Here is a 13,512-nt window from a genome sequence, read left to right as displayed (position 1 = left end):
AGCCGGGAAGGCTGCGTCCTGCAGAGTTAGGAAGACTTGGGCTGGATAGGCTGCAGTTCGGTGATGGCAGTATGTTGCCGTAGAGTGGGCTGGCACTGGGACCCTGGCATAGCGTGATAAGACAAGTACTCTCTTAAGTCCTGGCTTATGCACAGCAGATGGAAATGTCAAATTCTTTGCTGATAACGAGCAGGGTCTGTGATGGAATAATGAAACTTCCCATGGAAGCTGCTTTGGGGGAAGAGCTATACCCCCTTCCCTCCCAGCTTGCTGAGTGGTGGGGAGGCCTCTTGTGGTTTTTACCCAGTCTCTGTGTTGCTTTGTCTTTGCTCTTTTTTTGCATTTCTAAATCCAGCCCGGGGGGGGGGGGGGGGGGGGAGGGAATCTTAGTTGAAGTACATTTGGAGCTTTATGTTACATTTCCCTGTTAGTATGTCTGCTTGCTTACCAAGAAATACATTTTGAGATGCATGTTAATATATAAGCCCAAAATAGGTATTAGATCAATGCAGGCCATTGTATTTCTGTTTTAAAAAATACGCTTGGCTTATGTTTTTACAAACTCCTTTTCAACATAAGTTCTTCTGTTGGAGCTCCGTGGAAATAATTTATGCCTTAATCTTGAAATTGATGGGTGGTATGGGATAGAATAAATACGTAAGTGGGAGAGAAAGGAAACATCTGCCAATTTTAACTTTTGCAAATTATATGGATGCTTGAAAGTATCTGCTAAGTTTATAATACCGTCTGCGCAGGAACGCTTTGCCCTAGTACCAGAGGTCAGAGATCTTCTTGTCCCTGCAGCGTAAATAACCTGACTGAAGAGGAGGGGGAAAGAGAAAGGAAGAGAGAATTCCACACTAGAGTAAACGTGGCATGGAGATTATGGATACCCTGCCAAGAAAGGTGGGGGTTTCCAGCAAGGTGACAAAAGATATTAGCTACCTATCTACATAATCCTGCTGGAGACTGACAGTTCAAGCCATGCAGCTAGGTTTGGGCAGAAACGTACCAGCCACCCCCTCTCCAGCCAGTCTGGGGCTTGCTGGTTCTGGTGGTGGTGAGCGCTGCAGAGTGGTCAAAGCAAGACACGTTGCCTGCCTCAGTGCAGAAATGTGGGGGGATTTTGGCAGCAAAGGAGTGCTTCTGGATAGAAAGGTGTTTCCTTCAGTGTGATAGCTGACACAAAGCAAAATCCTAGGGAATGAAGTTTTTCATTTTGACATCATGGCAGTTTAAGGTAAACTGCAGAGGAGAGTCTAGAGTTTACCCTGGGCTACAAACATGTCAAAAAGATGAACTACCTTGTTTTCATCTGGATTTTACCACGCGTTAGTGAATGCATAGTGAAGGCAGACTTTTTTCTGGCAAAGATAGTACCTTGGGGCAGGTCTACAGCTTGTGTAAATTGTGATGAATTCAGTGATGCTGTCGCGATGTACCCCAGCTGCAAATTCAGCTTAGCGTAGTCATCCGAGGTGGGAGGCGAGTGGTACTAGCACATCTGTGTGGCAGGAGCTGGCACGTTGCTCCCATGCTGGAGAGGTGGTGCAGAGCAGAGCGCCGTGCAGAGCCTGGATAACAGCCCAGAAATGGAAATGGTAATTGTATTATACAAGAGTGTACTTCTGTGAGAGTTCACGTAAGAGCTGGGCAACGGTAGCTGGGAGGAAAAACAGTTAACTGCCATCTGCCTTTTCAGGACAGATCAACCTGAAATAGAGAATGACAATGAATACTGACTTTGTAGCAGTTAATTTGTACTGAAAAGCTCTTTTTTACTGTACAAATATGAGTTGGTATAGGAACTTAAACTATAGAGGAATTTTCGATTTAAGATTTTAAAAATAACTTGTTTTAAATGATAATTTAATAATGTTAAACCATTTTTGTGCTTTCCTTGCATCAATATTTTTAAAAAGTAAATCTAATCTCTTAAAAATGTTCGTTCATATCTTCCTGTGTCTGTCTACCTGATGATAATATTCGATTAGAATTTGTTCACAGACTCTGAATACTCTTTCCTGAAAGAACCTATGTAAAGGGAGAAAACAATACACATCCTGTACTCCACCTTCACAGGCCTCTAGCATACGATGCCACCTTTTGTTTGCAAGAGTTTAAATTTCAAATAAAATCCCAGCATTCTTTTGAAAAAAAAGGAAAGGGCCTCTCCCCTGCTTAGATTGTCAAATCCCAGACTAGCCCGGAATTGAATAGGCCAAGTCAGTGACCTCAGGCAGAAAGAATGTTGGTTATTTACGTAGGGCTTCTGCTATTTTAGCAGCAAACCTTTTCTTCTGAAAGGACAATGTATACTGTTTTGTGTTTATGGCCAAGTAAAAAGCTTGTACATTTGAGATTTGCATTGTAATAGCCTCGTAACTCAATATACAGCATCCTCAAAAATAGCAGAGCAAGGCTGTGTTTTGTTTGCCTGGTGCAGGTCTTTTAGAGGCTTTTACAAAAGTTGTTTGAAAAACCATCCTAAAGGTTCAGCTGCTTATATGTTTGCTTTGGTGGCCTTTTTTCCCCTGGAGTTTTGGTTGCTTACCCCCCCCCCCCCCCCCCCAAAAAAAAAAAAACCAACCAAAACAAAACACAACAAACCAACCTAAAATTACGCGTGGTTTCTTTATGAGCTATCAGGCCAGTGCTCAAAATATTTTGATGCATCTCAAACTAAGCTGTGCCGGCAGCTTGAAACCAGGAAAATGTGTGAGTGCATCCGTGTGTGTGAGTGTGTAATTCACACACCAAGCATTTTTCCTGAAATAATGGAAGATCTTTACAGGCATTCTGGCCTGGTGGATGAGCCTGCAATTCCAAATGGTTTTTAAAGTGTGCCTTTCTCAATAGATCGTAACCATGAGGAGCTATTGTGTGAGTAAAGCACACATTTAGGATCCAATCCTGCATTCCTTAAAGTCAATGGGAGTCTGAGCGTGAAAGGAATGCAGGATTGGGTCCTGAAACAGGGGAGCAAAATTGTGTGCCAGATTGCTTTGAAAAGAAGAATACAGCACATCCACAGTAGCCACTTTTTAGTGTTTCACATTTCAAACGGCTGGAGTCTGTGAAAAGTGGCTTCTGCCAACATGCAGTATCTTCTATTCAAAGGAATTTGGCATTGATTTTTTTTTTCTTCTATCTTAAAACCCCTGAAAGCCCTAGAAATTCACCCCTCCTTTCACAAAGGCTGAGCAATTGAGCATTGTGAGGAGGGGAGGGGGCAGTGGCAGTGGGGGATGGAAGTTTCCCCAAGCCCAGGGGTTGGGGCACAGTCCTCCTTGCAGCCCCTCCACGCTATGAAGACCCTGCACTGCCCTGGCACCTGCGACACTGGCTGCCGCTTGAACGCCAGGACCCCACCATGGGGAGGTTGTGCTCATGTTGCTCAGTGGTTTTGTGCAAGGCCCCTGTAGGAGACATAGGAGAAAAAATTAATTAACAGTTATCCGGGGGCTAAAGCATTCTCAGTGCTCCCTCTTCTCGAGTGGTCAGAGTGACAGAAACCTTGTGCAAAGAAAACCTCTGTGCAGATAGGCAGCCATAAGCCAGAGGGAGGGATGGAGAACTGCGAGCCCAAACTCAAATGTAAGTAAAGGAGAAATGGTAACAAATAAAGGAAAAGTGTTGGAAGCTTTTGTTTTCTTCTGACACATCTTTAATTCCTGGGCAGGCGAACCTCCTCTACCATGTGAAAGAAAACAGATTTCCTGGGTGAAAATCTGCATCAGTTTTATCTTGAGATGATGGGGGTAGAGGAGGTAGCAGAGGTGGGTTGTTATTACTTATTTTCAATTATTTGTTCCATGTTTGTAAAACTTGATATTTCTTGTGAAGTTTCAGTTCCTGGAATCATCTTAGCTTCCGCTGTTCAGAAATAGTAGTTGTCCGACTTGGGGTTTGTGGAGAACAGCTTGGATTCTGGACGTTTCATTCGCCCTTTAGCTTTTGAGTTATTTTGGTCCTGGTGTCTCGATCATTAAAATACGCACTTGAGAGCACACAGACACTCTTCAGAGGGCAGGTTGCACCTCGCAGGGCAAGAAAAGCTGCAGTGTCTGTGCCAGAGTATAAGGCTGCGGACGGTGGTCCCCACCGTGGTGCCCTATGCTGTCATGTCGGTCCGCAGGCCATCCGGGAGATGGCTTGGGCACAGCTGCCCCTGCGTGGCTTTGGTGACGGGCCCTGCTGCAGCCCACGGGTGGCACGTGGGGTGTGAAAGTGGTTTGGGTGCTGTCTGCATTTGGGAGCATGGGCAGCCCGTGGATGGCCACCGCAGGTGGCTCTGAAGCAGAGCAGCCCCAGACCCGTGCCAGGGGGCTTTTGCAAAACAGAATTACCAGGTTTGGCCGGGTAAAGGTTCTGTTTCCATTTGAGCAGCGATGGAGACTGGTGAGAGGTGAGCAGTGGGCACGCAGATACGTTTGCTCAGCCCAAGCCACCTTGTATCTGGTTTCACTTGTACGGGGCTTTGGGGTGATAGATGGGAATCTTCCTTCCCCACTGTGGTCGCTGGGAAGTATTTGAGCAGATGTGCATTAATCCTGCCGTGTATGTTTATGCGTCGCTTTAGTCTGAGTGCTTTGAGAGGCTGTCGCTTAAGGTGCTAACATGAGACAGGTACCAATGCTGGTGTCACATCAGTCACTGCAGTGGTGTCTGAAGCAGTTAACAAGCAATTAGGTCCATCTTTAACATTTCTAACTAAACCAGATATGCACAGTTCTTTAGTCAGTCAAGCATGAAGAGCCAGGGGCTGCCATGCTCAGAAAGCTGTGTGAGTCATGGACCAAAGACCAAAGCTTCCAGAGTGCAGAGATTCTCATAGTGCCCCGTTCAGTCTTAGAACTGACAATTTGTAAAAATAAGAATTAAGGGGAAGAAATCCCAATGAGAGAGGTAATACGATAATGCCTTTTTCCAGAAAGAGCTGTTGAAGGATGCTGTGTATTTGTGTTGCTGCTGTGAGACAAGCCAGGAGTTTGTGGGTGCCCCTTTCCCAGCTGGAGCAGTGCATGGCCATGCTGGGGGCTGGAGCAAGCAGGGCAGACACCCCCGTCCCACCTGGTCCTGCCGCAGCCTGTGCCTTGCTCGCAGGGGGTCCCAGGGGGTTGTGCCCCCATGGGAGAAGCAGCAGCAGAGCCAAGGGCTGTGCTTGTGTGTCGTCAGACCTACCCAGGCATGTCCCCAGTCAACAGGAATGTCAGGTACTTGAGTAATATTCCATGGCAATAGCTTGGGCTGTTTGGGCTCTTAATTAGCTCTGCTTTAACGAATTTCTTATCTTTAGCAGCGGTACCTACAGCTGAACTCTTTGATTACATTCCATATGGGGAGGTTCTAATTACATTTTCTGACTAACATACAATCCTCTTGTTCCACACAGCTGTAATGTTAGAAATAACAAGGATATTAATTGTATCCTACTTTGTCCCTTCTAACGCCGCAACTTTCCCACACACAGTTACAAGAAGAGGCACATGCATCACAGGACTATCAAGAGAGATACCATGATGGCAACAAGGTGCACTGGTCTATTTTCTTCAGCCTGCTGGTAGTCACAGGGATGCACCAGGCGTTATCTGGAAGGCGAGGCTGGGGCTGCAGCTTTCTCATTATGTCAGAGGGGAGCTGTTTGTTTTTAAGTAGCGTCAGGCACTGAGACAATGCAGGCTTCTCACATGAAGTTGCTTACACTACAATACTAGTAAATCATGATTATTACCCAACAGTTGTGTGTTTTTAATCATCAAAGTACTTAAAATATTATAATAATGCTTGGCACTTTCCAACTTCAAAGCATGCTGCAAACAGTAATTAGGTCTAATAACCATGCTGTGACAGTGAGACATTGCTATCTCTTGGCTTACAAAGGCGAAGAGGGGGGTGTTAGCCCCTGATGTGGTTGCATCATCCCATGCGAGACTAGAGATCTACCACTGAAGGCTGCGACTTGATAAACTCACCTCCCTATAGGCAAATACCCCACTGCCAGCAGCGGCAGGGAGGGCTTGGCAGATGCTTTCCAGGCTAGCGGAGGGGGCAGGAGGTTTTCAGTGCTCTTTTGGAGCACCTCCTCAAGACCGTAAAACCCGGTCTCATTCACATTTTGTTCTATGAGGGCCTGATGCAGCTTTTGAAACAGCATTGGAAAAAGTTTTACCCTATCTTGGCTTCCTGGCTGGTGTGTTTTCACCACCCAGTGAAGTGTTGTGGAGACTGGAGAGAATAGCTGCGGACAGCCTGTGTCAGCTGTGGGTGGGTTTTCCTTTTGCAAGCTGAATCTTTGAGTTGAATCCTCTGCTAAAGCAGCAGCTTTCCCATTCCTTCCTTTCAGTCTGCCACACATAGGAGATAAAAATTGTGCAGGAAGTAATTGCTAGACACATTTAAATACCAGAGACTCATAAACTGGTTAAATGTGAAATCCCGTATTAAAAACCTAGAGCTGATTCTGATTTTATACATTTTTTTAAAAGTTTCAAAAGCCTGCCTTCTTTTGCATGTTTGTCACGTTGGTTGCAAACACCGGTTGAGATTGTTCCTTGGGACACAGTAATTTCTAGCTTGCGTGTTACTGACTGCTAGGTTATCTACATGAATATTTGCACTCTTTGCTGGAGCATTTGCAAGGTCTCTGCCTGCCTCCCACCTGCGGTGGTGGAACCCACTTTTCCTGGCACTTGCTACCCCTCAGATGTGTGGGTGTCAGTCAAGAAATGTAAAACCTACTTGCAACAAGCATTTATTGTCACAGTGAGTGCCTAAGCTTAATTTTCTACAGTAAAACAAGGCTAAAGAGCACTTGGGGAAAAAAGGGTTTCTCTGTGAAAGCTGGTGTTACGTGCCTGCACGCGGGCTGCAGGCTGGGCGGCTTCTGCCCCATCCCATGGTCCCCCTGCGCGTTCCTGGCCGACCTGCTGCTCTTCTGGTCGGGTGTGAAATGGAGCCTCATCCTTGCTGCTGTTCAAAACTGGTCTGACAGGGCAGGCGTGCCAAGGTGGGTATCCAGCAGAAGGAGGGAAGCAGCACAGTGTTTGTGAAACCCCGTACTTGTGAACTCTGCGCTAGGCTGCTCATTATAAGAGCTCATTATAATAATAATGAGCGATCAGCAAGTTGCATCAAGTTTTGTCAGAAACTCTTGACTTTTTTGTTTCAGTATTATGAAAGCAAATAGTAACCCAGGCTCAGCTAGCTATACTCAGTCATTCAAAGGCAAGCCAAGCAGCAGGTTCCGTGTACCAGTGGCAGGATGATAATACCTTGTCTAGCTGGCCAGGCACTTCACTCGGCTGGCTAAAGCAACATTAGGGGTTTTTTAATTTGTTCTCTCTGCCTGATTGACAGTAGTAGTTACAGCTACACAGAACAGGCTGGTGCTGTGCAGGCCCCCCAGTTACTCCAGGACCTTGGAGGGTGAAACCACCTTGTCCAGTACATCAAGCTAGGGGCAGGTGCCCTAACCTTGAGGTGCTGCGCCACTGCCCTGGGGCTGGGAGGTACCAGCACTGCATCTCCTTGATGCTCTCCTTTGTGTCTCCCTGGCTGCAACTGCCAGCACTTCCCTCTACATTGCAGGTTTCACATGATGCCCAGGCACTCGCAGAGTTTGCTGTGTGACCGTGTTCAGTGCTGTCATTTAGCAAACTCCTCTGGAGGGCAAATGGAACGCCTGGTTTTTGCCCTTATTTCTAAAATGCAGTATGTGGAAGCCAATGTAGCGCAGCTACAGCTGTTTGTGTGATAACTTGCTGTTTCTTGTTTATGATATAATTATTGTACGATCCCCGAATGAAATTCTTCTAAGGTAAAAGGCCTGTCAATCTTATTAATTATTGCTAATAATAGTAATTATCATGTGAGCAAGCTGCTTGCCTGCTTTAAGAGTTTAGGCAAGCCGGTTCCCTAATAGGTGGCTTGGTTTTTTAGCTGTAAAATGGGGAAAATTGTAGTTTTCCTCAGTTTTGAAAGGTGTTGCTCTGCGAGTGCAGTGTAAAACGGAGCTGGTTTTACCACGTCAGCTGTATGGCAGGGGAGGCCAGCTGTCGGTGTTTGGCAGGCGGAGGGGGCTTGCAGAGCGGGGTGTGAGCAGTGAGCAGGGGCTCACATCTGTGCAGTAGCTGAGGTGGGGGCTTGCAGCTTTGCTCTGCTGGGGTGAGGTTAGGTTGTTTCAAGTTGCAGGGCAATCAGCTGCCAAACGCATCTGGTAACATCAGTGCCTTTGAGAGCCAGTCCAAAACACTGGGTTTGCCTTGTTTGCTTTGGGTGGTAGGCTTCCCACTCCTTCCTCCTCTGGGAAAGCTCTGACCCCGTTGGCTTCTGCCGGTGATGCTGGGCTAAGGGAACAACAGGACCAGAACTGGGGGTGTTTCTGTCAACCTTAGCACTGCCAGGCTCTGCACACTGGGATACGAAGCCAGATGTATGGGTCCTCGTGCACCTTCTTGAGCACCTTGGGAGATGCTGATGGCTCCTGGAATTAAGCCGTTCCTTGGAGTTCAGGATTTGTTCGTAATTATCTCCTGCTGATGCTAACCACGATGGGTATGTGGTGAGGGTGATGGCCAGTGCTTCTCCACCTGAAATAAACACAGTGGTTCTGCACTGGCGGTGCATATGAGCAAGGTGGGAGCACTGCATCAGCTCGTTCAAGGCAAGTCCCTGTTCTGGGTGCAGCCACTTTGTTTCCACCATCTAAAGACAAGCTGTTTATCAAGGCTGGGTCTGGCAGAGCTCAACGTGTCCTTTAAGAAGCCATTCTGGCCTCTTCCCTTTTCTTCCCTCCCTTCCATTTACCTTTCCTTTACCTTTCACTGGAGAGGTTTAAAAATGGCTTGGGTAAGCAGGAGGGAAGATCTAGAGATGGTTTGCTCCTGCATCAGTTCAGAGAGACCCTGTGACCCCCTGATTGCAGTCCCAGCCCCATGCCTTGTTTGTGTAACGTGTAGGATGGACCAATTTTACCGAAGACTCTCAGAGGAGATGGGACCAGTCTCAGTGCATTGCCCATGCTATGCGGCTTCTGGTCCCCACCAGAGCTACCAGGCAGCTGGGAAGACAAACAAGAGCTGACTCCACCTACCAGCAGTATGGAGACAGCAGCCCGTGAGATCGACAGCCCAAGAATGTGCACACAAAAGAAGCATTTCCCTCGGCCACGACAGTAAAACCGCCAGACAACCACATGCAGCATGTGATTTCCCAAAAGCATCAGCCCAGATCCCAACTTCTTTGTGCCACACACTGTTTCCCAGGATCAGATCACAGTGGCAACGTGTAAAAGGCACTTTAAAGCACTGAAAATTAATCATATTTTCCTCAATGTTGTTTATGGAAACCGTGGAGAGCGCTCCTGCCCCCTCTGTGCCTGGCCAGCTGGCTCAGCTCGCCGGCCCTCAGAGTCAGGCCCTCTGCAAAGATCAGCGGTGTTTATGGTGCAGCTACTCTGCCTCAGTAGGAGGCATCTAAGCTTGTTCTGTGGAATAAAAGCTTCGGCAGTGACCTGGGAGTAGTCATCTGTTGACCTGTAAATACAGAGCCTCTTGCCCTCTTCCTTGCTCTGTGTCTCTACTAACGGCAGCTGGTACGCAGCCCGTAGTAGGCACCATGCCATCCGCTCGCCAAGGCTGCGCACGGCTTGTGAGAGCGCCCACGTCTTGGGAGCTTCGGTCAGCGGGACCCTGACACAGAGGGGAAACACAGCGAGTCAGGATGAGTGCGGTTTCCCTTCTCCCTCTCTGGTTTTACACTGATAAAATGGCGTTGCCTTCAGTGGAGCAGCTCTGGCGTGAGACAGATCTGATCGGCTGTATCTAAAAACTGGTTGGGCTCGAGCATTTTTGAATTCCTGGGTTTAATCCTTTTTGTTGGGACTCTCTGGAGTCTGTTGTGCATTTCTTAGCTGTAAAGGGAGCCATCAGTTAACGTTGATCACAGGCTTTGTCAGTAAGAGTTCTGCAAGTGCTAATGAAATGGCAGATGTTCAAACCTGAAAATGAAATCTCTTGTTTTCAGTGTGATTTTTCTGCCCTTCCCTCTGTCATGTGTGCATTGTACTGCTTTAGTATTGCAGGCTGTGGGTGTAGCTGCTGTGGCATTGATTAATGTATTAATATTTTTAAAGGTGACAGGGACATCCATATGCAGTATCCCTTGTTTGGTCCTTCAGAGACAAACACACCGCTGATGTTGATTGCAGTGGATATATGCCTGCTGTGATTTCACCTGCTAAGAAAATTGTCTCAATTTACAAATGAGCCTTTCTCCCGAGAACAGTAATTTTTGGGTTTAGATTACAAGTTTTCCAGGAACTGGTATCAGCTGGGCTCCACAACCTGCACTTAGAAATCACGTTAGTTGACAAGGAATTGAAGGCAGGATGGAGCCGAGAGCCCAGCCCTCACCCATGTCTCTGGATGGACCCTCCGGGGGGGAGGGGGGCCAGGAAGGCCCTGCAGGCAGCGCAGCGGGGTGTGCTTTTCACTTTGCATCTTGAACATCGGGTCTGGGGACGCAGCACAAAATCCTGATGGTACCCTACTTTAACAGGGAGAAGACTACGAGGAAAAGCGTTCTACAACGTCAATGGCAAGGTGTACTGTGAAGAAGACTTCCTAGTAAGTAAGATTTCCGGCATTTTTTTATTGGTTTTAAACCAGATTGTTCTTTTATATTGGCTTGTTTGCTTGGAGAGACCGTTTAGTCATCTGGGGCCTCCTGCCAGTACTGGAATTGGGAAGCATTTACCACTAATTCCATAAAGGCAGGATCAGGCCCTTGGTTTGAAGTGGTGGCTATGAAACCAAGTACGTAACTGTCCATAAGCCATCACAAAGTGTAAATTATGAGAATAAACACTGGAGCTGCTCAAGCCTGGGACTTGAATTGCAGCCACAAAGCCTTGCCTGCCAAGCTAGAGCTCAAAGTCAAACATCTGGGGAATACCAATCATAACAAGAGGGGAGACGTTTTTGACTGGAGCACGTCATCGCTGTGTACAATGTTGCTTTGTTGCAGGCACAGTTTTAATCACTGCTGTGCTCCGAGTGATGTGGAGCTGCATTGTGATTAGCTAAAAACTGTTAGCCACGGAGGAGCAACTAATTTTCTCTCCATACGCACAGAGCTTTTATAAACGCTTTAATAGAGACTGAGTCATGAAAAGAAAAATGAAGCTTGTTGCTGAGCTGTGTTGTTCCAAAAATAAAATATTTGTGCAATTAAGGGTGAGGATTGTGCAGTACACAAGAATGATTTGATAAGTGGCAGACCATTTATAATTAAGATTAAGAGGAAGGCATGGCTGGGAATTGAAATTGGAGAGGAATGATACATTTTAGCTTAGAGAATGATGAGTTGGAGAATCAGTATGTTGAATGTATACCACCTTCATTTACTGAAATACCATTCATTTAGAAGCTTGGGTCTTCAGAATGACTTTCTATTTCTAATGAATATATGGCCATGCTTTTTGCAAAGGAATTATTCAAAGTATATCCCACAACGAAAATGTTACTGGCAGTTCGGAGTGTGCAAATGCATTTCTCATCAATGCAATCCATAAAAATTATGGAAATTCCTAAAATATAAGCCATATTTGCCTTCATGGGTTACACCTTTACTCTCAGCCTACCACAGCTGGAGCCTGTTGAAAAGAGCAAATTGTATTTTGTGCAGAAAATAAGGTTTTTGTTATAATTGAAATGGGTTACTGTTTTGCTTGCATTTTTGAGATATTTTTTTTTTCTCCCTTGCTTTTTTCAGCTCGCTCTTTCCTGTGTTTCTGCAGAAGCACAGGGAGAGGGAGGAGAGGTGGAGGGGTTCAAACCTTTGAGATTTTTATTTTTAACTGTGTTGGAATGTACTTTCCGCATGATGAAAACCTTTCATCCAGACTTAATCACATGATTGTTGTTATTAGCTTGTAATTTCAGCATAAACATGAGATTTAAAATCTAAAAATTTCAGTCTTTTGGACAACATTCAGTTTTCGAGGGATGAGGGGGAAACCTCTTTAGTTCTTAGACATGTTCTGTAGTAGGCTTCTGACGGGAGATACTTGCAGTGATTTTCCCAAGAAAATGGAAGTTAAGAACCTGATAGGAATAAACTTTCTGCAAGTTAGGGAACTGTTGGGACATTTAAGGCACAGACTTAGAAGCCCAAACGTCCCCCAGGCGTGTCTTAGCAGATTCCCAGTAGCACAGAGGGATGGGAGAGAAGCAGACTGAGGGGCTCACTGCTGTGTTAAAGTCAGCAAAAGAAATCAAATTCTGACATTGTTCCTGCCTATGTTAAGCCAGCTGCTTCTCAGAAAGTGATTCTGTCTTCTCTCAGCTTACCCTGCAAACATCATAGCAAGAATACTAGGAATTGTCTTGTTTCCCTAATAAAACAAAACAACTTTGCCTAATTTAGAGTTCTGTGGACAGGAAAGCTCAAAAGCTTTTCTCAGGAAAAGGCTGAAAAGTAGCAATTAAAAAGGAGATTATTTTGACTACTTCATATTCCCAGATCTTGCTACCCCACTTGGAAACCCCAGTCCTCTCTGTAAAGAGGTGTAAATCTTAGTGCAGCTTCATGTATGGATTCCCTGCTGAGAGTATGGTAGTGGTACGTGAGGGAAGTTAAAGACTTAGGGGTGGGGGATGTTAAAAGAAAAAAAAAATACTGCTTGAGGGTGAATTAGGCTGATCTTGCACTCTGTCCTCTGACCACTACCATGCAAGCTGTGCAGGCCAAGAAGAGAGCGCCAGCAGAGCTACAGGAGCTGCTATGCATTGTAACAGTCTGTGGAGTTGTCCCATAGCCCTGAATCCACAGGTCTTCCACAGAGGTGTGTGTCCTCCATCTCTGCAAGCCTCTGCTCTGTGCTGTAGCAGCCACTGTGAGTGCATGCTCCTGCCTTCAACCATTCTTGCACTGGGGGACTTGTCTCTTGGCTCATTGCAGCCTCTTTCTGGCCAGTGAATAGCAGTCAGCAGCAGAGCGGATCACGTTCTGGTCTCGTTCTTAGTTAAGAGCGTAAGAAAAAGATTATTTTAATTTGGGGAGGTAAATGGAGGTAGTTTACCTACGTTATAATTGTATTCCTTCTAAGAAAGTCGTGTCTCTCATTGGTGTTCTTGCTCTTCCTTGGCTTTTGTTTGCCTGGGAACTGATCAGGAGAACTAGATGCTCCTGTAGGTTTGGGAGCCTGGTCACAGCTCTGTGGAGTTGCAACCCCATAGCTTGTGACCAGGTTATTTCCAAATATGGCATAAGCGTAGCAGGAATGGGAAAGCAGAGCAGCTTCAGAAAATTTGGGCAGGAGGTACCGTGCTGTCATGCTGGGGTCACTGGTGGAATGCATGTAGTAACAGCTGGAGGGGCCTGTGTGTACGTGGTTAAGCTTGCAACAGCAGGGTGATGTTTCCATCGGTTCCCAGGGACAGATGTGAGGGGTCGATGTTTGGTTGCGCACAGTCCTGCCAAAGCACAGTGGTCTGAATGAGCCCCTCA

The 13,512-nt window shown here is 46.3% G+C and overlaps 1 protein-coding gene across 3 annotated transcripts in view; it reads left to right on the top strand.

The window, feature by feature from the left end:
* WTIP (WT1 interacting protein) overlaps window positions 1-13,512 on the top strand; it is a 92,098-nt gene that overhangs the window by 55,646 nt on the left and 22,940 nt on the right. The window contains exon 3 of one of the 3 annotated variants that reach the window (XR_008735069.1): window positions 10,561-10,632. Coding sequence is in view for 1 of the 3 variants with exons in the window: in XM_055726373.1 (XP_055582348.1) it covers window positions 10,561-10,628 (68 nt within the window). In the remaining 2 variants the exon portion in view is untranslated. Of the gene's footprint in view, window positions 1-10,560; window positions 10,633-13,512 lie in introns of those variants that run through there. The other 2 variants (XM_055726373.1, XM_027815172.2) reach the window with 2 other exon arrangements.

This window comes from Falco cherrug, chromosome 14 (assembly GCF_023634085.1).
Source record: "Falco cherrug isolate bFalChe1 chromosome 14, bFalChe1.pri, whole genome shotgun sequence".
Classification (NCBI taxonomy): domain Eukaryota; kingdom Metazoa; phylum Chordata; class Aves; order Falconiformes; family Falconidae; genus Falco; species Falco cherrug.
This window is presented reverse-complemented; position numbering and strand designations above follow the sequence as displayed.